Below are 25,928 nucleotides of genomic sequence, written 5' to 3'. Positions count from 1 at the left end.
CTTGTAACTGGCCAGTGAGGTTTGTTAAAAATACAGTATAACAGTATAAAGACAGGAAGAATCAAGAGACTTGTTACTGTTGTGTTGTATTGTGGAATATAATGGAATGTGTGTGTGTGTTGTGTGTTAGGGTTCCTAGAGCTGAGTCCAGAGGTGTTCAGTGGAGGAGAAGACTTTGACATCAGCTTTGAGTTCAGGACGGACCAACTCAACGCTCTGCTGCTGTTTTCCTACAACACACACACCTCCGATTATATACTGGTGAGTACAAACACACACACACACACACACACACACACACACACACACACACACACACACACACACACACACACACACACACACACACACACACACACACACACACACACACACACACACAAACCTTTCTTCTCTGTCCCAGGCTGAGTTGGAAGGAGGAATGCTGTCATTGGTTCTATCCTGGCGTGGTCACATGACCGAGCTGAGCATGTGGGCGGGGCTTAGCTACTGCGACGGCGGCTGGAACCAACTCTCATTGGTCAAACAGGGAGACGTCATCTCAGCCTCCATGAATGATTGGTCAGAACAGCTGAGGGGGGCGGCAGGGGGAGAGTTGGGGGTGGACTCACCCCTCTACCTGGGAGGAGTGCCTCCTGAACTAAACCATGGAGCTCTGGTTAGCCACAGTCACAGACATGGTGAGAACTCTCACACACACACCTATCTCACCTGTACCTCCCCTATCTCACCCCCTCCTTCTCTCCTCTCCTGGGTAGGTCTGGGAGGGTGTGTGAGGGGTGTAACAGTTCGGAGTGGTCCCGTAACTGGTTCCGGTGGTGTACCGGATGTTTCTGCCGTTAGTCTGTCTGCTTCCACACGCCGCTCTGTTAGGATCAATCTGGACGGCTGCCCGGCAACCGACAGCATCTTCTATTGCCGTGGCAACGACTCTGTACTGGTGTACATGGGCCGAGAGACACAGGCCAGAGACCTGGGAGTACAACCTTTTACAGGTAACACACACTGACACACACACGCCCAGGCACACTAACACACAGACAGATGGACATACACACACTCGCAAGCATCTATCTACACACACACCGGACCCTACACACTCACAGGATCCTACACACTCACAGGACCCTACACACACAGGACCATACACACTCACAGGACCCTACACACTCACAGGACCCTACACACTCACAGGACCCTATACACACACAGGACCCTACACACTCACAGAACCCTACACACACACACAGGACCTTACACACTCAGAGGACCTTACACACTCAGAGGACCCTAAACACACACATGACCCTAAACACTCACAGGACCCTACACACTCAGAGGATCCTTCACACTCACAGGATCCCACACACACACAGGACCCTACACACTCACAGGACCCTACACACTCAGAGGATCCTTCACACTCACAGGACCCTACACACTCACAGGACCCTACACACTCACAGGACCATACACACACACACAGGGCCCTACACACACACTGGACCCTACGCACTCAGAGGATCCTTCACACTCACAGGACCCTACACACTCACAGGACCCTACACACTCACAGGACCATACACACTCACACACAGGACCTTACACACTCAGAGGATCCTTCACACTCACAGAATCCCACACACACACAGGACCCTGCACACTCACAGGACCCTACACACACACACAGGACCCTACACACACACACACAGGACCTTACACACTCACAGGATTCCACACACACACAGGACTCTACACACTGACAGGACCCTACACACTCACAGGACCCTACACACTCACAGGACCCTACACACTCACAGGACCCTTCACACTCACAGGACCCTACACACACACAGGACCCTACACACACACACACACACACAGGACCCTACACACACACAGGACCCTACACACTCACAGGACCCTACACACTCAGAGGACCCTACACACTCAGAGGACCCTACACACTCACACATAATGTGCACATCCGTTTATTCTGAGTCTATACACACACACACCCACTCACATACAAGCAGCTGCTACTCTGTTTATCTTTTGTCCTGTTACCTAGTCACCTTACCCCTATACATATCTACCTCTATCACTCCAGTATCCCTGCACATTGTAAATATGGTACTGGAACTGACCCTGTATACAGCATGCTTACTTACTTATTGTGTTCTTCATTCGTTTTTTATATTTATTACATTGTTATTGATTATTGCATTGTTTGGTTTTGAGTTTGCAAGAAGGGCATTTCACTGTAATTGTGCTTGTGACATTAAAACTTGGAACACACACACACACACACACACCCTAACCTCGACAGTCCAGTGACCCCATGGAGACAGAGCAGAGGTCCCAACAGTTATGTCCATACACTATGTTCTCTCCATCAGCACTATTCTAGAAGTGGACGGAGACTCTGCAAGCAGCTTCCCTAATGTGCTTTACTGGCTCTGTGTAAATATAGATGGAACACTTTCCATAGGCCTACCTACCCCTGTCTGTCTGTCTGTCTGTCTGTCTGTCTGTCTGTCTGTCTGTCTGTCTGTCTGTCTGTCTGTCTGTCTGTCTGTCTGTCTGTCTGTCTGTCTACCTACCTACCTACCTACCTACCTACCTACCTACCTTGTCTGTCTGTCTACATATCTACCTACACCTGTCTGTCTGTCTGTCTGTCTGTCTGTCTGTCTGTCTGTCTGTCTGTCTGTCTGTCTGTCTACCTTGTCTGTCTGTCTACATATCTACCTACACCTGTCTGTCTACATATCTACCTACACCTGTCTGTCTGTCTGTCTGTCTGTCTGTCTGTCTGTCTGTCTGTCTGTCTGTCTGTCTGTCTGTCTGTCTGTCTGTCTGTCTGTCTGTCTGTCTACCTACCTACCTACCTACCTTGTCTGTCTGTCTACATATCTACCTACACCTGTCTGTCTGTCTGTCTGTCTGTCTGTCTGTCTGTCTGTCTGTCTGTCTGTCTGTCTGTCTGTCTACCCACCTACCTACCTACCTACCTTGTCTGTCTGTCTACATATCTACCTACACCTGTCTGTCTGTCTGTCTGTCTGTCTGTCTGTCTGTCTGTCTGTCTGTCTGTCTGTCTGTCTGTCTTTGTCTAGAACAGAATATAGCAGCACAGCAGAGCTATTATTATACACACACATTATATGTGTCTACCTGCCTGGTGTTTTACAGCATCACTATCCATCGTTAGTCGCTCAGATAGATCACGTGTTTGTGTGTGTAACCTTGAATATGTGATGATTTTATGTGTGTGTGTGTGTGTGTGCGCGTGTGTGTGTGTGCGCGTGTGTGCGTGCGTGTGCGTGCGTGTGTGTGTGTGTGCGTGCGTGCGCGTGCGTGTGTGCGTGTGTGTGTAGAGTACCTGTACAGGGTGGTGGCGTCGGGAGAGGGAGGATGGACAACAGGACCCTGGGAACGTGGCCGCAGCAGGGAAACAGGTAACACTCACCTGGAGCACTATGTTCATGTCTGGTAGGATGTTTGACACTCAGAGATCAGAGAAAGAGAGAGGAGGGAGAGAGACAGAGAGACAGAGTGATAGACAGAGTGAAGAGAGAGAGAGGGGGAGAGAAGGGGGTGAAGAGAGAGAGAGAGACAGTGATAGACAGAGATAAAAGAGAGGGGGAGAAGGTGGGTAGAGAGAGAGACAGAGTGATAGAGAGAGGGGGAGAGAAGGGGGGTAGAGAGAGAGACGGAGTGATAGACAGAGAGAAGAGAGAGAGAGACAACATAACCAACACAAATGGGTCACAACTCCTGCAGCTCTGTCGGACGCTGGGTGTGTACATAGGCAATGGGGGGAATCCTTTGGTAGGTATACCTATAGCTCATCTCTTGGCATTAGTACTATAGACAACTTTATCACTGACCTCAACCCACAGTCTCTTAGAGCGTTCACAGTCAGATCACAGAAAAATTCCACTCTACTTGAACAAAGCTATGCTCAATCATGAGGCATCAAAGCCAAAGGAACTGAATAATATTTAAGAAATGCTATAGCTCAATGGTTTCCAAACTTTTTATAGTCCCGTACCCCTTCAAACATTCAACCTCCAGCTGTACCCCCTCTAGCACCAGGGTCAGCACACTCAAATGTTTTTTTGCCATCATCTTATGCTTCACGGAGTCATGGCTGAATGACGACAATATCAATGTACAGCTGGCTGGCTGTACGATGTACCGGCAGGATAGAACAGCGGCATCTGGTAAGACAAGAGGTTGGCGGTCTATGTATTTTTGTAAATAACAGCTGGTGCACTATATCTAAGGAAGTCTTGTGCTATTGCTCGCCTGAGGTTGAGTATATCATGATAAGCTGTAGACCGAGAGAGTTCTCATCTGTATTTTTCATAGCTGTTTAGATACCACCACAGTCAGAGGCTGGCACTAAGACAGCATTGAATGAGCTGTATTCCGCCATAAGCAAACAAGAAAACGCTGAGGCGGTGCTTCTCGTAGCCAGGGACTACGAGAAGGGAAACTTGTAGGGAAACTTAAATCCGTTTTACCAAATTTCTATCAGCATGTTAAATGTGCAACCAGAGGGAAAAGAACTCTGAACCACCTATACTCCACACATAGAGACGCATACAAAGCTCTCCCTCGCCCTCCATTTGGCAAATCTGACCATAATTCCATCCTCCTGATTCCTGCTTACAAGCAAAAATTTAAGCAGGAAGCACCAGTGACTAGATCAATAAAAAAGTGGTTAGATGAAGCAGATGCTAAGCTACAGGACTGTTTTGCTAGCACAGACCGGAATATGTTCCGGGATTCCTCCAATGGCATTGAGGATTACACCATTGGCTTCTGTCATTGGCTCATCAGTAAGTGCATCGATGACGTCATCCCCACAGTGACCGTACATACATTCCCCAACCAGAAGCCATGGATTACAGGTAGCATCCGCTCTGAGCTAAAGGCTAGAGCTGCCGCTTTCAAGGACCGGGACTCTAACCCAGAAACTTATAAGAAATCCTGTTATGCCCTCCGACGAACCATCAAACAGGCAAAGCGTCAATACAGGACTAATATGGAGTCGTACTACACCGGCTCTGATGCTCGTCAGATGTGGCAGGGCTTGCAAACCATTACAGACTACAAAGATAAGCACAGCCGAGAGCTGCCCAGTGACACGAGCCTACTGGACGAGCTAAACTACTTCTATGCTCGCTTCAAGGCAAATAACACTTAAACATGCATGAGAGCACCAGCTGTACCGGAAGACGGTGTGATCACGCTCTCCCCAGCCGATGTGAGTAAGACCTTTAGACAGGTCAACATTCACAAGGCCGAATGGGCCAGACGGATTACCAGGACGTGTACTGTGTGCATGCGCTGACCAACTAGCAAGTGTCTTCACTGACATTTTCAACCTCTCCCTGTCCGAGTCTGTAATACCAAAATGTTTTAAGAAGACCACCATAGTCCCTGTGCCCAATAACACTAAGGTAACCTGCCTAAATGATTACCGACCCGTAGCACTCACATCTGTAGCCATGAAGTGCTTTGAAAGGCTGGTCATGGCTCACATCAACACGATCATCCCAGAAACCCTAGACCCCCTCCAATTTGCATACCTCCCCAACAGATCCACAGATGATGCGATCTGTATTGCACTCCACACTGCTTTTTCCCACCTGGACAAAAGGAACACCTATGTGAGAATGCTATTCATTGACTAAACCTCAGCATTCAACACCATAGTGGCCTCAAAGCTCATCAATAAGCTAAAGACCCTGGGACTAAACACCTCCCTCTGCAACTGGATCCTGGACTTCCTGACGGGCCGCCCCCAGGTGGTAAGGGTAGTGCATGCTCAGTGGTACGTGCTCAGGCCCCTCCTGTACTCCCTGTTCACTCATGATTGCACGGCCAGGCACAAACCATCATTAAATTTGCCGTTGACACAACAGTGGTAGGCCTGATCACCGACAACAACGAGACAGCCTATAGGGAGGATGTCTTCAAGTTCCTTGGTGTCCACATTACCAACAAACTAACATGGTCCAAGCACACCAAGACAGTCGTGAAGCGGGCACGACAAAACCTATTCCCCCTTAGGAGACTGAAAAGATTTGGCATAGGTCCTCAGATCCTCAAAAAGTTCTACAGCTGCACCATCGAGAGCATCCTGACTGGTTGCATCACTGCTTGGTATGGCAACTGCTCGGCTTCCGACCGCAAGGCACTACAGAGGGTAGTGCGAACGGCCGAGTACATCACTGGGGCCAAGCTTCCTGCCATCCAGGACCTCTATACCAGGGGGTGTCAGTGGAAGGCCCTAAAAATTGTCAAAGACTCCAGCCACCCTAGTCATAGACTGTTCTCTTTGCTACCGCACGGCAAGCAATACCAGAGTGCCAAGTCTAGTTCCAAGAGGCTTCTAAACAGCTTCTATCCCCAAGTCATAAGACTCCTGAACATCTAGTCAAATGGCTTCCCAGACTATTTACATTAACCCCCCCCCACACACCACTGCCACTGTCTGTTGTCACGTTTGGCTACATATGGACCGTTAGTGGAATTCCCGTGAGAGAGTAACGGTTAATGTAATTGGATGTTAATTATTTGACTAGGCTACCTGTATTTGACATTGTGTTGTTATTTCTCTGAACCCAGTGAAACGAGGCTTCTCAGGCGAGAAAAAAAAATCACCCAAATGTATAGCCCCGTTGGAAAATATAAATGGACTGTTTGAAAATGTGAAGAAGAAAAAAATGTACCAAAGAAAAATCATATATGTATGTATTTTATTTGGCGTACACCCGACGGCATTGTGTGTACCCCTGGGGAATACCTGCTATAGCTGGAAGAACAGTAGTGTGAAAATCTACCCCCAAAATATTAGGCAACAACAAATTCAATCCCTTCTAGACAATTTCCTGGACAAAATGTTTCACTGTAATAGTGACGGTGTACACTTACAGTAGCAGTAGAAAACCTAAACAGTGTATTTGACCTCTCAGCTTCCCTATCAAATCTAAATATTTCAAGCAGACAACCTAAGAAAATGAACAACAATGTCAAGAATGCAAAAACCTAAGAAAGAAATGGAGAAACCTATCCAACCAAAAACATAGAGACCCAGAAAACCTGAGTCTACGCCTTCACTATGGTGAATCACTAAAACAATACAGATATACACTACGGAAAAACAAGGAACAGCACGTCAGAAATCAGATCAATCAACAGCAACCTTGGGAAAATCCTCTGCATTAAATCAAATCAAATCAAATGTTATTGGTCACATACAGTACATATATTTAGCAGATGTTATTGCAGGTGTAGCGAAATGCTAGGGTTCCTAGCTCCGACAGTGCAGTAGTATCTAACAATTCACAACAATACACACATCTAAAAGTAAAATAATGGAATTAAGAAATATATAAATATTAGATCAAGCAACGTTGGAGTGGCACTGACTAAAATACAGTAGAATAGAATACAGTATATACATATGGGATGAGTAAAACAGGATGTAAACATTATTTAAACATTATTTAAGTGACTAGTGTTCCATTATTAAAGTGACTAGTGTTCCATTATAAAAGTGGCCAGTGATTCCAAGTCTATGTATATAGGGCAGCAGCCTCTAAGGTGCAGGGTTGCGTAACCGGTGGAAGCCAGCTAGTGATGGCTATTTAACAGCCTGATAGCCTTGAGATATGATTTTTTTTTTCAGTCTCTCGGCCCCAGCTTTGATGCACCTGTACTGACCTCGCCTTCTGGATGATAGCGGGGAGAACAAGCCATGGCTCGGGTGGTTGATGTCCTTGATGATCTTTTTGGCCTTCCTGTGACATCGAGGGCTGTAGGTGTCCTGGAGGGCAGGTAGTTTGCCCCCGGTGATGCATTGGGCAGACCACACCACCCTCTGGAGAGCCCTGTGGTTGCGGGTGGTGCAGTTGCTGTACCAGGCGGTGATACAGCCCGACAGGATGCTCTCAATTGTGCATTTGTAAACGTTTGTGAGGGTTTTAGGGGCCAAGCTAAATTTCTTCAGCCTCCTGAGGTTGAAGAGACGCTAGTGCGCCTTCTTCACCACACTGTCTGTGTGGGTGGACCACTTCAGATCGTCAGTGATGTGTACACAGAGGAACTTGAAGCTTTCCATCTTCTCCACTGCTGTCTCTCGATGTGGATAGGGGCGTGCTCCCTCTGCTGTTTCCTGAAGTCCACGATCAGCTCCTTTGTTTTGTCGACGTTGAGTTAGAGGTTATTTTCCTGGCATCATGTTGTCATTGTTGCTAGTCAAGCCTACTACTGTTGTGTCGTCTGTAAACTTGATGATTGAGTTGGAGGCGTGCGTGGCCACGCAATAACAGAGAGTACAGGAGGGGGCTGAGCACGCACCCTTGTGGGTCCCCTGTGTTGAGGATCAGTGGGGTGGCGGTGTTGTTTCCTACCTTCACCAACTGGGGTCGGCGCATTAGGAAGTCCAGGACCCAGCTGCACAGGGCGAGCTTAAAGATGAGCTTGGAGGGTACTGTGGTGTTGAATGCTGAGCTATAGTCAATGAACAGCATTCTTACATAGGTATTCCTCTTGTCCGGATGGGATAGGGCAGTGTGCAGTGCGATGGCGATTGCATCGTCTGTGGATCTATTGGGGCGGTAAGCAAATTTAAGTGGGTCTAGCATGTCATGTAAGGTAAAGGTGTTATGATCCTTAACTAGCCTCTCAAAGCACTTCATGATGACAGAAGTGAGTGCTACAGGGCGATAGTCATTTAGTTCAGTTACCTTTGCTTTCTTGGGTACAGGAACAATGGTGGACATCTTGAAGCAAGTGGGGACAGAAGACTGGGATAGGGAGAGATTGTCCATAAACACATACTCTGAGGACGTGGCTGCCATCTGGGCCGGCAGCCTTGCGAGGGTTGACATGCTTAAATGTCTTACTCATGTCGGGCACGGAGAAGGAGAGCCCACAGTCTTTGGTAGTGGGCCGCATCGGTGGCACTGTGTTATCCTTAAAGCGGTCGAAAAAGGTGTTTAATTTGCCTGGGAGCAAGACGTCGGTGCCCGTGATGTGGCTGGTTTTCCCTTTGTAGTCTGTGATTGTCTGTAGACCCTTCCACATACGTCTCGTGTCTGAGTCATTGAATTGCGACTCCACTTTGTCTCTGTACTGACATTTGGCCTGTTTGATTGCCTTACGGAGGGAATAACTACCTGTTTGCATTCGGCCATATTCCCATTCACCTTGCCATGGTTAAATGCGGTGGCTATCATTAACCACAGATGCATACATTTCCTCAGCGAAAACAATGTGCTGAGTAAATGTCAAATTGGCTTTTTACCAAATTACTGTAAGACAGACCACGTATTCACCCTGCACACCCTAATTGACAAACAAACAAACCAAAACAAAGGCTAAGTCTTCTCATGCTTTGTTGATAAAAAAAAAAAGCTTTCGACTCAATTTGGCATAAGGGCCTGCTACACAAATTGATGGAAAATGGTGTTTGAAAAAAAAACATACGACATTATAAAATCTATGTACACAAACAACAAGTGCGCGGTTAAAATTGGCAAAAAACACACACATTTCTTTCCACAGGGCCGGAGGATGCGACAGGGATACAGCTTAAGCCCCACCCTCTTCAACACATACATGAATTGGCGAGGGCACTAGAACAGTCTGCAGTACCCGGCCTCATCCAACTAGAATTTGAATTAAAATGTCTACTGTTTGCTGATGACCTGGTGCTTCTGTCCCCAACCATAGAGGGCCTACAGCAACATCTAGATCTTCTTCACAGATCAGACCTGGGCCCTGGCAGTAAATCTAAGTAAGACATAAATAATGTTGCTCCTAAAAAGGACCAGTTGCCAGGACCACAAATACAAATTCCATCTGGACAACGATGCAATAGAGCACACAAAAAATTATACATACCTTGGCCTAAACATCAGCGCCACAGGTAACTTCCACAAAGCTGTGAACGATCTGAGAGACAAGGCAAAAAGGGCCTTCTATGCCATCAAAAGGAACATAAAATTCGACATACCAATTAGGATCTGGATAAGAAATACCTGAATAAGTTATAGAACCCATTGCCCTTTATGGTTGTGAGGTCTGGGGTCTGCTCACCAACCAAAAATTCACAAAATGGGACAATCAGCAAGTTGAGACTCTGCATGCAGAATTCTGCAAAAATATCCTTTGTGTACAACGTAAAACACCAAATAATGCATGCAGAGCAGAATTAGGCTGATACCCGCTAATTATCAAAATCCAGAAAAGAGACATTAAATTCTACAGCCACCTAAATGGAAGCGATTCCCAAACCTTCCATAACAAAGCCATCACCTACAGAGAAATTAGTCCCCTAGAAATTAGTCCCCTAAGTAAGCTGGTCCTGTGGCTCTGTTCACAAACACAAACAGACCCCACAGAGCTCCAGAACAGCAACACAATTAGACCCAACCAAATCATGAGAAATCAAAAAGTTAATTAATTGACACATTGGAAAGAATTTCCAAAAAACAGAGCAAACTAGAATGCTATTTGGCCCTAAACAGAGTACACAGTGGCAGACTATCTGACCACTGTGACTGACCCAAACTTAAGGAAAGCTTTGATGTCACGTCCTGACCCTTGTAAGAGGTCATTTTCCATAGTAGAGTGGTCAGGGCGTGACAGGGGGGTGTTTTGGGTGTGTTTTTAGGGTTTCTGTTTCATTGTGGGGTTTCTAGATTTCTATTTCTATGTTTTCCTTTTCTATGCGTTGGCCAGGTATGGTTTCCAATCAGAGGCAGCTGTCTATCGTTGTCTCTGGAAGCCATACTTAGGTAGCCTGTTTTCCATGTGTGGGTGTGGGTTGTTTATTTGTGAGTAGTGTTTGCCTGCTCTGCGTTACGGCTTTGTTGTTTTGTTATTTAAATTGGTTGGTGAATTGCATTTAGTTTCACGATTAATAAAAAGATGTGGAAGTACGAACACGCTGCGTTTTGGTCCGATCCTTCAGAAAGCCGTGACATTTGACTATGTACAGACTCAGTGAGCATAGCCTTGCTATTGAGAAAGGCCACCGAAGGCAGACCTGGCTCTCAAGAGAAGACAGGCTATGTGCACACTGCCCACAAAATGAGGTGAGCTGAGCTGCACTTCCTAACCTCCTGCCAAATGTATGACCTTATTAGAGACACATATTTCCCTCAGATTACACAGACCCACAAAGATTTTGAAAACAAACCACATTTTGATAAACTCCCATATCTACTGGGTGAAATACCACAGTGGGCCATCACAGCAGCAAGATTTGTAACCTGTTGCCACAAGTAAAGTGCAACCAGTGAAGAACAAACACATTGTAAATACAACCTACGTTTAAGTTGATTTATTATCCCTTTTGTACTTTAACTATTTGCACATCATTACAACACTAGTTTACATACACCTTAGCCAAATACATTTAAACTCAGTTTTTCACAATTCCTGACATTTAATCCTAGTAAAAATTCCCTGTCTTAGGTCAGTTAGGATCACAACTTTATTTTAAGAATGTGAAATGTCAGAATAATAGTAGAGAGGCCTCCTTGCTCGCACACGCTTTTTCAGTTCTACCCACACATTTTCTATGGGATTGAGGTCAGGGCTTTGTGATGGCCACTCCAATAGCTTGACTTTGTTGTCCTTAAGCCATTTTTCCACAACTTTGGAAGTATGCTTGGGGTCATTGTCATTTGGAAGACCCATTTGCGACCAAGCTTTAACTTCCTGACTGATGTCTTGAGATGTTGCTTCAATATATCCACATACTTTTCCTGCCTCATGATGCCATCTATTTTGTGAAGTGCACCAGTCCCTCCTTCAGCAAAGCACCCCCACAACATGATGCTGCCACCCCTGTTCTTCACAGTTGGGATGGTGTTCTTCGGCTTGCGAGCGTCCCCCTTTTTCCTCCAAACATAATGATGGTCATTACGGCCAATCAGTTCTATTTTTGTTACATCAGAGCAGAGGACATTTTTATGCACATTGCCCCCATGTGCAGTTGCAAACCGTGGTCTGGCTTTTTTATGGCGGTTTTTGAGCAGTTCTTCCTTGCTTAGTGGCCTTTCAGGTTATGTCGATATAGGACTTGTTTTACTGTGGATATAGATACTTTTGTACCGGTTTCCTCCAGCATCTTCACAAGGTCCTTTGCTGTTTCTTTTGATTTTCCCAAGATGTCAAGCATAGACACTGAGTTTGAAGGTAGATCTTTAAATACATCCACAGGTACACTTCCAATTGACTCAAATTATGTCAATTAGCCTATCAGAAACTTCTAAATCCATGACATCATTTTCTGGAATTTTCCAAGATATTTAAAGGCACAGTCAATTTAGTGTATGTAAACTTCTGACCCACTGGAATTGTGATACAGTGAATTATAAGTGAATTAATCTGTCTGTTAACAATTGTTGGAAAAATTACTTGTCATGCACAAAGTAGATGTCCTAACCAACTTGCCAAAACTATAGTTTGTTAACAAGAATTTTGTGGAGTGGTTGAAAAACGAGTTTTAATGACTCCAACCTAAGTGTATGTAAACTTCCGACTTCATCTGTATGTATACTGTGACATTTGAAATGTCTTTATTCTTTTGGAACTTTTGGAGTGTAATGTTTATTGTACATTTTTTATTGTTTATTTCACCTTTGTTTATTATATATTTCCCTTGCTTTGGCAATGTAAAAATATGTTTCCCATGTCAATAAAGCCCCTTAAATTGAAATTGAAATTGAGAGAGGGGGGAGAGATGGGGGGGTAGAGAGAGAGACAGAGTGATAGACCGAGAGAAGAGAGAGACATAGTGATATACAGAGAAAAGAGAGAGACAGTGATAGACAGAGAGAAGAGAGAGAGAAACAGAGTGATAGACAGAGAAGAAAGAGAATGACATACAGAGAAAAGAGAGAATGACAGAGTGATAGACAGAAAAAAGAGAGAGACGGAGTGATAGACAGAGAGAAAAGAGAGCGAGAGAGAGACAGAGTGATAGACAGAGAGAAGAGAGAGACGGGGTGATAGACAGAGAAGAAAGTGACAGGGTGATAGACAAAGAAAAGAGAAAGTGATAGGCTTGTGGTCTAGATAAAATCAGAAATGAAATGCTGAAAAACAGCACACCTGAGTTGCAAAATGCTGTGCTTAAATTGTTCAACTTGGTTTTATCTTCTGGCTGCTTCCCTGATGTCTGGAACCAGGGGCTCATCCCCCCTATCCACAAAAGTGGAGACAAATCAGACCCCAATAATTACAGGGGAATTTGCGTAAACAGCCACTTCCGAAAGGTTTTCTGTAGCATTTTGAATTCAAGAATTCAAACCTTTCTTCAAGAAAAAAATGTAATAAGTAAATGTCAAATTGGCTTTCTCCCTAACCATCGCACTACTGACCATATATACACCTTACACACACTAATTAATAAACACGTCCACCAAAAAAAAGAGGGCAAAATCTTTGCTTGCTTTATTGACTTTAAAAAAGCATTTGATTCTATTTGGCACGAAGGGCAATTCTACAAAATTCTACAAAGTGAGCTTGGTGGTAAGGTGTATGACTTAATAAAATGTATGTACACAGAAAACAAGTGTGCAATAAAAATCTAAAACCAAAGAACATAATTATTTTCACAACGTCGAGGTGTGAGACAAGACTGCAGTTTGAGTCCAGATCTTTTCAACATTCATATCAATGAATTAGCAGACATGTTGGACCATTCTCCAGCCCCAGGACTCACACTATTTGACACAGAGGTGAAATACCTGCTATATGCTGATGACTTGGTACTTCTTTCACCAACCAAAGGTCTTCAACAGAACATTAATATTCTAGAGCAATATTGCCATAATTTGGCCCTGGCATTACATTTCCAAAAAACAAAAATCATGATTTTCAACAAAAAAAATCAGATGTCGGAAGCACAAATATAAATTCACCCTGAACAACACCAAAATCAAATCAAATCAAATTTATTTATATAGCCCTTCGTATATCAGCTGAAATCTCAAAGTGCTGTACAGAAACCCAGCCTAAAACCCCAAACAGCAAGCAATGCATGTGAAAGAGGCACGGTGGCTAGGAAACACTCCCTAGGAAAAACTCCCTAGAAAGGCCAAAAACCTAGGAAGAAACCTAGAGAGGAACCAGGCTATGAGGGGTGGCCAGTCCACTTCTGGCTGTGCCGGGTGGATATTATAACAGAACATGGTCAAGATGTTAAAATGTTCATAAATGACCAGCATGGTCAAATAATAATAATCATTGTAGTTGTCGAGGGTGCAACAAGCACGTCCGGTGAACAGGTCAGGGTTCCGTGGCCGCAGGCAGAACAGTTGAAACTGGAACAGCAGCATGGCCAGGTGGACTGGGGACAGCAAGGAGTCATCATGCCAGGTAGTCCCGAGGCATGGTCCTAGTGCTCAGGTCCTCCGAGAGAAAGAAAAAGAGAAAGAGAGAATTAGAGAGAGCATATTTAAATTCACACAGGACACCGGATAAGACAAGAGAATACTCCAGATGAAACAGACTGACCCTAGCCCCCCGGCACATAAACTACTGCAGCATAAATACTGGAGGCTGAGTCAGGAGGGATCAGAAGACACTGTGGCCCCATCCGATGATACCCCCGGACAGGGCCAAACAGGCAGGATATAACCCCACCCACTTTGCCAAAGCACAGCCCCCACACCACTAGAGGGATGTCTACAACCACCAACTTACCGTCCGAAGACAAGGCCGAGTATAGCCCACAAAATCTCCGCCATGGCACAACCCAAGGGGGGGCGCCAACCCAGACAGGAAGACCACGTCAGTGACTCAACCCACTCAAGTGACGCACCCCTCCCATGGACGGCATGGAAGAACACCAGTAAGTCAGTGACTCAGCCCCTGTAATAGGGTTAGAGGCAGAGAATCCCAGTGGAAAGAGGGGAACCGGCAAGGCAGAGACAGCAAGGGCGGTTCGTTGCTCCAGCCTTTCCGTTCACCTTCACACCCTGGGCCAGACTACACTTAATCATAGGACCTACTGAAGAGATGTCTTCAGTAAAGACTTAAAGGTTGAGACTGAGTCTGCGTCTCTCACATGGGTAGGCAGACCATTCCATAAAAATGGAGCTCTATAGGAGAAAGCCCTACCTCCAGCCGTTTGCTTAGAAATTCTAGGGACAATTAGGAGGCCTGCGTCTTGTGACCGTAGCGTACGTGTAGGTATGTACGGCAGGACCAAATCGGAAAGATAGGTAGAGCAAGCCCATGTAATGCTTTGTAGGTTAGCAGTAAAACCTTGAAATCAGCCCTTGCCTTAACAGGAAGCCAGTGTAGGGAGGCTAGCACTGGAGTAATATGATCAAATTTTTTGGTTCTAGTCAGGATTCTAGCAGCCGTATTTAGCACTAACTGAAGTTTGTTTAGTGCTTTATCCGGGTAGCCGGAAAGTAGAGCATTGCAGTAGTCCAGCCTAGAAGTAACAAAAGCATGGATAAATTTTTCTGCGTCATTTTTGGACAGAAAGTTTCTGATTTTGCAATGTTACGTAGATGGAAAAAAGCTGTCCTTGAAACAGTCTTGATATGTTCTTCAAAAGAGAGATCAGGGTCCAGAGTAACACCGAGGTCCTTCACAGTTTTATTTGAGACGACTGTACAACCATCCAGATTAATTGTCAGATTGAACAGAAGATCTCTTTGTTTCTTGGGACCTAGAACAAGCATCTCTGTTTTGTCCGAGTTTAAAAGTAGAAAGTTTGCAGCCATCCACTTCCTTATGTCTGAAACACAGGCTTCTAGCGAGGGCAATTTTGGAGCTTCACCATGTTTCATTGAAATGTACAGCTGTGTGTCGTCCGCATAGCAGTGAAATTTAACATTATGTTTTCGAATGACATCCCCAAGAGGTAAAATATATAGTGAAAACAATAGTGGTCCTAAAACGGAACCTTGAGGAACACCGAAATTTACAATTGATTTGTCAGAGGACAAACCATTCACAGAGACAAACTGATATCTTTCAGACAGATAAGATCTAAACCAGGCCAGAACTTGTCCATGTGGACCAATTTGGGTTTCCAATCTCTCCAAAAGAATGTGGTGATCGATGGTATCAAAAGCGGCACTAAGATCTAGGAGCACGAGGACAGATGCAGAGCCTCGGTCTGACGTCATTAAAAGGTCATTTACCACCTTCACAAGTGCAGTCTCAGTGCTATGATGGGGTCTAAAACCAGACTGAAGCATTTCGTATACATTGTTTGTCTTCAGGAAGGCAGTGAGTTGCTGCACAACAGCTTTTTCTAAAATGTTTGAGAGGAATGGAAGATTCGATATAGGCCGATAGTTTTTTATAATTTCTGGGTCAAGATTCGGCTTTTTCAAGAGAGGCTTTATTACTGCCACTTTTAGTGAGCTTGGTACACATCCGGTGGATAGAGAGCCGTTTATTATGTTCAACATAGGAGGGCCAAGCACAGGAAGCAGCTCTTTCAGTAGTTTAGTTGGAATAGGGTCCAGTATGCAGCTTGAGGGTTTGGAGGCCATGATTATTTTCATCATTGTGTCAAGAGATATAGTACTAAAACACTTTAGTATCTCCCTTGAGCCAAGGTCCTGGCAGAGTTGTGCAGACTCAGGACAATGGAGCTTTGGAGGAATACCCAGATTTAAAGAGGAGTCCGTAATTTGCTTTCTAATGATCATGATCTTTTCCTCAAAGAAGTTCATAAATGTATTACTGCTGAAGTGAAAGCCATCCTCCATTTGCGAATGCTGCTTTTTAGTTAGCTTTGCGACAGTATCAAAAAGAAATTTCGGATTGTTCTTATTTTCCTCAATTAAGTTGGAAAAATAGGATGATCGAGCAGCAGTGAGGGCTCTTCAATACTGCACGGTACTGTCTTTCCAAGCTAGTCGGAAGACTTCCAGTTTGGTGTGGCGCCATTTCCGTTCCAATTTTCTGGAAGCTTGCTTCAGAGCTCGTGTATTTTCTGTATACCAGGGAGCTAGTTTCTTATGACAGATGTTTTAAATTTTTAGGGGTGCAACTGCATCTAGGGTATTGCGCAAGGTTAAATTGAGTTCCTCGGTTAGGTGGTTAACTGATTTTTGTCCTCTGACGTCCTTGGGTAGGCAGAGGGAGTCTGGAAGGGCATCAAGGAATCTTTGGGTTGTCTGAGAATTTATAGCACGACTTTTAATGCTCCTTGTTTGGGGTCTGAGCAGATTATTTGTTGCAATTGTAAACGCAATAAAATGGTGGTCCGATAATCCAGGATTATGAGGAAAAACATTAAGATCCACAACATTTATTCCATGGGACAAAACTAGGTCCAGAGTATGACTGTGGCAGTGAGTAGGTCCAGAGACATGTTGGACAAAACCCACTGAGTCGATGATGGCTCCGAAAGCCTTTTGGAGTGGGTCTGTGGACTTTTCCATGTGAATGTTAAAGTCACCAAAAATTAGAATATTATCTGCTATGACTACAAGATCCGATAGGAATTCAGGGAACTCAGTGAGGAACACTGCATATGGCCCAGGAGGCCTGTAAACAGTAGCTATAAAAAGTGAGTGAGTAGGCTGCATAGATTTCATGACTAGAAGCTCAAAAGACGAAAACGTCATTGTTTTTTTTTTTGTAAATTGAAATTTGCTATCGTAGATGTTAGCAACACCTCCGCCTTTGCCGGATGCACGGGGGGTATGGTCACTAGTGTAACCAGGGGGTGAGGCCTCATTTAACACAGTAAATTCATCAGGCTTAAGCCATGTTTCAGTCAGGCCAATCACATCAAGATTATGATCAGTGATTAGTTCATTGACTATAACTGCCTTGGAAGTGAGGGATCTAACATTAAGTAACCCAATTTTGAGATGTGAAGTATCACAATCTCTTTCAATAATGGCAGGAATGGAGGAGGTCTTTATACTAGTGAGATTACTAAAGCGAACACCGCCATTTTTAATTTTGCCCAACCTAGATCGAGGCACGGACACGGTCTCAATGGGGAAAGCTGAGCTGACTACGCTGACTGTGCTAATGGCAGACTCCACTAAGCTGGCAGGCTGGCTAACAGCCTGCTGCCTGGCCTGCACCCTATTTCATTCTGGAGCTAGAGGAGTTAGAGCCCTGTCTATGTTCGTAGATAAGATGAGAGCACCCCTCCAGCTAGAATGGAGTCCGTCACTCCTCAACAGGCCAGGCTTGGTCCTGTTTGTGGGTGAGTCCCAGAAAGAGGGCCAGTTATCTACAAATTCTATCTTTTGGGAGGGGCAGAACACAGTTTTCAACCAGCGATTGAGTTGTGAGACTCTGCTGTAGAGCTCATCACTCCCCCTAACTGGGAGGGGGCCAGAGACAATTACTCGATGCCGACACATCTTTCTAGCTGATTTACACGCTGAAGCTATGTTGCGCTTGGTGACCTCTGACTGTTTCATCCTAACATCGTTAGTGCCGACGTGGATAACAATATCTCTATACTCTCTACACTCGCCAGTTTTAGCTTTAGCCAGCACCGTCTTTAGATTAGCCTTAACGTCGGTATCCCTGCCCCCTGGTAAACAGTGTATGATCGCTGGATGATTCGTTTTAAGTCTAATACTGCGGGTAATGGAGTCGCCAATGACTGACTAGGGTTTTCAATTTGTCAGAGCTAATGGTGGGAGCCGTCGGCGTCTCAGACCCCACAGCGGGAGGAGTAGAGACCAGAGAAGTCTCGGCCTCCGACTCCGACTCACTTAATGGGGAGAACCGGTTGAAAGTTTCTGTCGGCTGAATAAGCGACACCGGTTGAGCATTCCTACAGCGTTTCCCTCCAGAAGCCATGAGAAAGTTGTCCGGCTGCGGGGACCGTGCGAGGGGGTTTATACTAACGTTACTATCTGTACTTGCTGGTGGCACAGACGCTGTTTCATCCTTTCCTACACTGAAATTACCCTTGCCTAACGATTGCGTCTGAAGCTGGGCTTGCAGCACAGCTATCCTTGCCGTAAGGCGATCGTTCTCCTGTATATTATAAGTACAACGACTGCAATTAGAAGGCATCATGTTAATGTTACTTAGCTTCGGCTGTTTGAAGTCCTGACGAACCATGTCCAGATAAAACCTCCGGGGTAAGAAAGTTGAATGAAAAAAGTTGAGTGTGGGTAAAAAGTAAAAAATATACGGTAATTAAAAAGTAAAAACCGTTAGGTAGCAAAGTAAGATCGGCAACAAAAACGCACAGCAGCGTAAACAAGTCTGCAAGTTGTGACCGGAAACATAATTGAACACGCTAAAAATTACACCTACCTTGGTCTGACCATATCTGCATTGGAAGACTTTAATATGGCAGTGAATGCACTCAAAGAAAAAGCCCGCAGAGCATTGTATGCAATAAAAATGAAAGTATTCAAAATCAACACCCCAATTAGAATTTGGACCAAAATATTTGAAAGTGTAATCCTACCAATAGCTCTTTACGGAAGTGAGGTTTGGGGGCCACTCAATAAACTGGACTTTAAAATGTGGGACAAACATCCAATTGAAGCCCTACATGCAGAATTCTGTCGGAAAATCCAGAGAAATACACCAACTAATGCATGTAGGGCATTAGTTTTCCAGTAGTAATGAAAATACAGAAAAGATCATAAAATGTTTTGCTACATCTAAATTCAAGTCCAAATTCAAGTCTGCAATTTAAAGCACTTCAAACCCAAGAGCTGAGCCCAGAAACAAGCCCTCTCAGTCAGCTGGTATTGGACCTCACCAACCAAGCTGACACCAGCAATGCTTCAAAAGAAAGAATTCAAATAAACAAAATCATGAACCAATCAAAGGTCTCATATTTACAACATTGGAAAAACGAAACAAAATCCCAAAGCCGACTAAATTGCTATCTGACCCTAAACAGAGAATATGAATTGGCTGATTATCTCTACTCTGTCAGAGATACGAAACAGAGACAGATCCTTACCAAGTACAGGCTGAGTGACCACCTGGCTGATTATCTCTACTCTGTCAGAGATACGAAACAGAGACAGATCCTTACCAAGTACAGACTGAGTGACCACCGATTGGCAATAGACACCGGCAGACATAAAAGACATGGCGACCCAAAGAGGAGCGTGTATGTGGTCACTGCACCACAGGGGAGGTAGAGACAGAGATGCACTTTCTCCTTTACTGTGATAAATATTCCTCACCAAGAGATCCATTACTCACAGAAATTACTACATTTATTCCAAAAGTAAAAATACTCATGGGCGAAGGAGCAATGGCTCCTCTTGCAGCCAAATATGTATTTGCCTGCCATAGCCTGAGGGACACTGAATAATAACATCTGCATAGTAAGCAGTAACTTACTTATTATTACTATTATTGTTATTACTATTATTATTGTTGTTTATCATTCCAAATAGTAGTGGTATGGGTGGTAATGGTAATGATAGCAGTTTAGTGATGGTGGTGGTAGTAGTAGTAGTAATGATGATGGTAGTTGTAGTACTGATGTGATGGCGAAGATTACCGTTATTTAGTTATAAGTTAGTTATAGTTTCATTTTTCCATATTTTTATATTTATTAAGTTTCTACTATTGACTGTTACCATTTTATTGTAATTATTTTTGTATTTAATGTTGTATTATTATTTACTACCATTTTATATTATTTTTTATTGTTTATAATTTTATTACAATGTATATTGTATACATTGTTGCTTTGGCAATATTGACACATTGACATGTTTTTCATGCCAATAAAGCAGCATGAATTTGAATTTGAATTTGATAGACAGAGAAAAGAGAGAGTGACAGAGTGATTGACAGAGAGAAGAGAGAGAGAGATGGAGTGATAGACAGGGAGAAGAGAAGAGAGAGACAGAGTGATAGACAGAGAGACGGAGTGATAGACCGAAAGAAGAGAGAGAGTGACAGAGTGATAGACAGAGAGGTGAGAGAGACAGTGGTAGACAGCGAGAAGAGAGAGACAGAGGGGAGAGAGAGACGGAGTGATAGACAGAGTGATAGACAGAGAGAAGAGAGAGACGGAGTGATAGACAGAGAGAAGCGAGAGACAGAGTGATAGAGAGAGACAGAGTGATAGACAGAGAGAAGAGAGAGACAGAGAGGAGAGACAGAGTGATAGAGAGAAGAGAGAGACAGAGAGAAGAGAGAGACAGTGTGATAGACAGAGAGAAGAGAGAGACGGAGTGATAGAGAAGAGAGAAAGACAGACTGATAGACAGAGAGAAGAGAGAGTGACAATGATAGACAGAGAGCAGAGAGAGACAGAGTGATAGAAGGAGAAGAGAGAGAGACAGAGAGGAGAGAGAGAGAGTGATAGACAGAGAAGAGAGAGACGGAGTGATAGACAGAGAAGAGAGAGAGACAGAGAAGAGTGCAGAAAAAGAGAGAGAAAGAGAAAACAAGAGAAAGATAATATAACAATACACATCATAACTACAGCCTTTACCTCCTTTTATTTAACTAGGCAAGTCAGTTAAGAACAAATTCTTATTTACAATGACGGCCTACCGGGGAACAGTGGGATAACTGCCTTGCAGATAACGCTCTAACCACTAGGCTACCTGCCACTCCTTCTCTCTATCTTTCTCTCCGCTAGACCTCCCTGTTATTAGTTAGTGTCATACTGTAGTTTTCAGGTGTGCCCATTCTCCATCCTGCTGTTAGCAGGCCAATATGTGTTCCAGTCCCCCAGATGAGATGGAGAGCCCTGATACCTTATCATATGTTCCTCTGTCACACACACTGCACTGTACAAATGGGAGCTGCTCGCTACCTCGCTCACTACAACACCCAGTCAAATGAACATGTGTGTGTGTGGCTGGGGGGGATTGTGTATCTGTGTGTGTGTGTGTGTGTGTGTGTGTGTGTGTGTGTGTGTGTGTGTGTGTGTGTGTGTGTGTGTGTGTGTGTGTGTGTGTGTGTGTGTGTGTGTGTGTGTGTGTTTGCATTCCTCTGGCAGAATAGGGTGAATTCAGGTTCATACTGTATATGCAACATATACCACACATTATACAATCCTACAATTACATCATGAGAAATGATATGAGTGATATGTTAACTGAGATTGATAATCCTTGCATGGGGAGACACGGTCCTCTGTTGACCTGGGATGTCCTGCTACGTTACAGTTATATCACAGAGGGCTCCTGCTGTGTCTCTCCCTGCCTTGCCAACCATCATCATTAATACTGGGAGAGGGAGGGAGGGAGGGAGGGAGGGAGGGAGGGAGGGAGGGAGGGAGGGAGGGAGGGAGGGAGGGAGAGAAGCAGGGAGGAGGAGGTGAGAGGGACAGAGAGGCTGATTGCTGTGAAATATGGTGGATGTATTAAATTATGGCTGAAAAAGTTACAACTCTAATAAATTGTATTTATGTTAATGGTTAGTTCTGATTTAATGGCTCTATTAAAGGTAAAATATGTTGGCTGACTCTCTCTCTGCCCCTCTCTCTATTGCACACCTCTCTTTCTCTCCGACTCTCCTCTCTTTCACACCCTTTTTTCATTTTACCTCTCCCTAAATGTCATTTTCTCTTCTCTCTTTGCCTTTTTTTATCCTCTGCCTTTCTCTACTCTACCCTTCTTTCTCTCTCCAGTCCCCCAGAGTGTTGCCCCTCCCTCTAGTCTCCAGAGTGGGAGTGGCTTCAGTGTCCAGGTGAGCTGGGCCCCGCCCCTCCAGGTGAGAGGAGTGATTGACAGGTACGAACTGAGGGCCTACGACCTGGATCAGCCTGACTCAACACCTGTTACTGCCTCCTACCTGTCCACTGGTAACCACACAGGTAAGATACACACACACACACACACACACACACACACTCAGGGGAGGGTGAGGAAAAAGGGGGACTAATGCTGGCAACCACCTGAGCTGGTCTAGCCCAGATACCAGTGATGTCATATTAGAGAACTCTCCATCTCCACCTCTCTCCTCCCCTCTCACTTTATCTCTTTTACGATGATGATGCATTCTCTGATTCGTCACTTCTCCCATCCTCTCTGCCATGTCTCCGGGCAAATAGTAAGATTGGCCCTCCTCTCCTCCTCTCCTTTTCTTCCGCCCTCTCTCTGTTTCCCTGGCACACGCTGAGGTGAGCGGCGATAAGGCCGTCCTAATTTATGATGGCCCTGACACCCGACGTAGAATCACTCCGACAGATAAAAACAGGAAGCAAATGAGTGTGTAATGGGAGTAGAGTGGGGCCTAATTGAATTAAAATATGGGTGAGTGAGAAGAGAGTAAGAGAGAGGGAGAGAGAGGGAAGGAGAGAGAGAAAGAGAGAGACACCTGGCCAATTATAGCGCAACAGAGAGGCTGTTTAGCGCCGTTCGCCCCGTGGCCCAGTCAACACGACAGCCATCTATCCGGCGCGAGCGAGCCAGATAGCCACTCAGAGATCTCCCTCCCTCTCTTCCTCTCCTCGGTCGACCCCTTCCAACAGGACCCTCTATGTTTCAGATGATGATGAATTTAATAAATAAATCCTGGTGATTTTAAACTGTAAAAATTAATTAAGCGCGAGCGCTTTCTCTGGTCTTACTGTGTGTAATTTACAGCCTGCAGGGTCCTGGAGAAAGTAGCCTATTTATATAGGGGAGAGAGGGGTGAAACTGAAACTCTAGGAGAGAGAGAGGAGGACCACTAATGACCCTACATATGGAATGCACCGGTATTATTTTTGGATAGCAGGAATTTCACACAGGCCTGAGAGAGAGAGAGGAAACACGTCAGAGAAAAAGAAAAAGAAAGAGAAGAAACGTGAGAGAAAAAGAAAGGGGGGATTTTACCTTTCTTGTGCTTCAAAGGAAGCCGGTAGTGTTTAACGTAAACTCACTCACTTTTGTACATCGCCTTGGTCCGTACAATTGACCTTATTTTAGCGCCCCAAAAACGTAATACTTACAGATCAACTGTAATGTCAATACCATTGTAAAGCACAATTTCTCCCCTTTCCAACAAAATCAATGACATGACCTCAACGCTGCCCGTTTCTGCATAATTCAAGAAGGCAATGAGCTCCGTCGGGTCTTTATAAAAATGGAGGGTGGGGAAGCGAAACTAATGCGTGATAGTGAGAAGGAGAGATGTCGTGTGGGGAAACTGCTTTTTTTCACTCGATCCTTCCAATTTCTCACCTTATTGCCTCTAAAATGTAAATAAAACACTATAAAGAGTTTATATAATGCGTCATTACTGACCTATTTGAAGGTTTGTGTCGCATTTGAATCGGGTTTTTAGGGCGATGCTAAAGTGATCTTCAGAAGTAAACAGCGGCTTTGAGAGTCATGATCGCTTGCAGTGACGACCCAAAAAATGACTAGGGATCTCCCTTACCCCCGTCACTGTCCATTTCTTGTTTTTAAACGGTGAGAAGTGCTACACCTGGTGGAGAGAGATTGTACATTACATTTACATTTAAGTCATTTAGCAGACGCTCTTATCCAGAGCGACTTACAAATTGGTGCATTCACCTTAAGATATCCAGTGGAAAAACCACTTTACAATAGTGCATCTAAATCTTTTGGGGGGGGGGGGGTAGAAGGATTACTTTATCCTATCCCAGGTATTCCTTAAAGAGGTGGGGTTTCAGGTGTCTCCGGAAGGTGGTGATTGACTCTGCTGTCCTGGCGTTGTGAGGGAGCTTGTTCCACCATTGGGGTGCCAGAGCAGCGAACAGTTTTGACTGGGCTGAGCGGGAGCTGTGCTTCCTCAGAGGTAGGGAGGCGAGCAGGCCAGAGGTGGATGAACGCAGTGCCCTTGTTTGGGTGTAGGGCCTGATCAGAGCCTGAAGGTACGGAGGTGCCGTTCCCCTCACAGCTCCGTAGGCAAGCACCATGGACTTGTAGCGGATGCGAGCTTCAACTGGAAGCCAGTGGAGAGAGCGGAGGAGCGGGGTGACGTGAGAGAACTTGGGAAGGTTGAACACCAGACGGGCTGCGGCGTTCTGGATGAGTTGTAGGGGTTTAATGGCACAGGCAGGGAGCCCAGCCAACAGCGAGTTGCAGTAATCCAGACGGGAGATGACAAGTGCCTGGACTAGGACCTGCGCCGCTTCCTGTGTGAGGCACGGTCGTACTCTGCGAATGTTGTAGAGCATGAACCTACAGGATCGGGTCACCGCCTTGATGTTAGTGGAGAACGACAGGGTGTTGTCCAGGGTCACACCAAGGTTCTTAGCACTCTGGGAGGAGGACACAAGGGAGTTGTCAACCGTGATGGCGAGATCATGGAACGGGCAGTCCTTCCCTGGGAGGAGGAGCAGCTCCGTCTTGCCGAGGTTCAGCTTGAGGTGGTGAGCCGTCATCCACACTGATATGTCTGCCAGACATGCAGAGATGCGATTCGCCACCTGGTTATCAGAAGGGGGAAAGGAGAAGATTAATTGTGTGTCGTCTGCGTAGCAATGATAGGAGAGACCATGTGAGGATATGACCGAGCCAAGTGACTTGGTGTATAGTGAGAATAGGAGAGGGCCTAGAACAGGGCCCTGGGGGACACCAGTGGTGAGAGCACGTGGTGCGGAGACAGATTCTCGCCACGCCACCTGGTAGGAGCGACCTGTCAGGTAGGACGCAATCCAAGCGTGGGCCGCGCCGGAGATGCCCAGCTCGGGGAGGGTGGAGAGGAGGATCTGATGGTTCACGGTATCAAAGGCAGCAGATAGGTCTAGAAGGATGAGAGCAGAGGAGAGAGAGTTAGCTTTAGCAGTGCGGAGAGCCTCCGTGACACAGAGAAGAGCAGTCTCAGTTGAATGCCCAGTCTTGAAACCTGACTGATTAGGATCAAGAAGGTCATTCTGAGAGAGATAGCAGGAGAGCTGGCCAAGGACGGCACGTTCAAGAGTTTTGGAGAGAAAAGAAAGAAGGGATACTGGTCTGTAGTTGTTGATATCGGTGGGATCGAGTGTA

General features: G+C 45.2%; 1 protein-coding gene across 1 annotated transcript in view; it reads left to right on the top strand.

Annotated features, from left to right (window-relative positions):
- Positions 1 to 25,928, top strand: part of ush2a (Usher syndrome 2A (autosomal recessive, mild)) — a 258,301-nt gene that overhangs the window by 2,416 nt on the left and 229,957 nt on the right. Inside the window, exons 5-9 of the mRNA XM_029729287.1 lie at positions 131 to 261; positions 404 to 680; positions 759 to 995; positions 3,381 to 3,461; positions 22,619 to 22,804. Coding sequence (XP_029585147.1) covers positions 131 to 261; positions 404 to 680; positions 759 to 995; positions 3,381 to 3,461; positions 22,619 to 22,804 — 912 coding nt within the window. The remainder of the gene's footprint in view (positions 1 to 130; positions 262 to 403; positions 681 to 758; positions 996 to 3,380; positions 3,462 to 22,618; positions 22,805 to 25,928) is intronic.

The sequence above is a fragment of the Salmo trutta genome, chromosome 33, assembly GCF_901001165.1.
Source record: "Salmo trutta chromosome 33, fSalTru1.1, whole genome shotgun sequence".
NCBI lineage: Eukaryota > Metazoa > Chordata > Actinopteri > Salmoniformes > Salmonidae > Salmo > Salmo trutta.
Note: the sequence above shows the minus strand (reverse complement) of the source record. Positions and strands in the feature narration are given on the sequence as shown.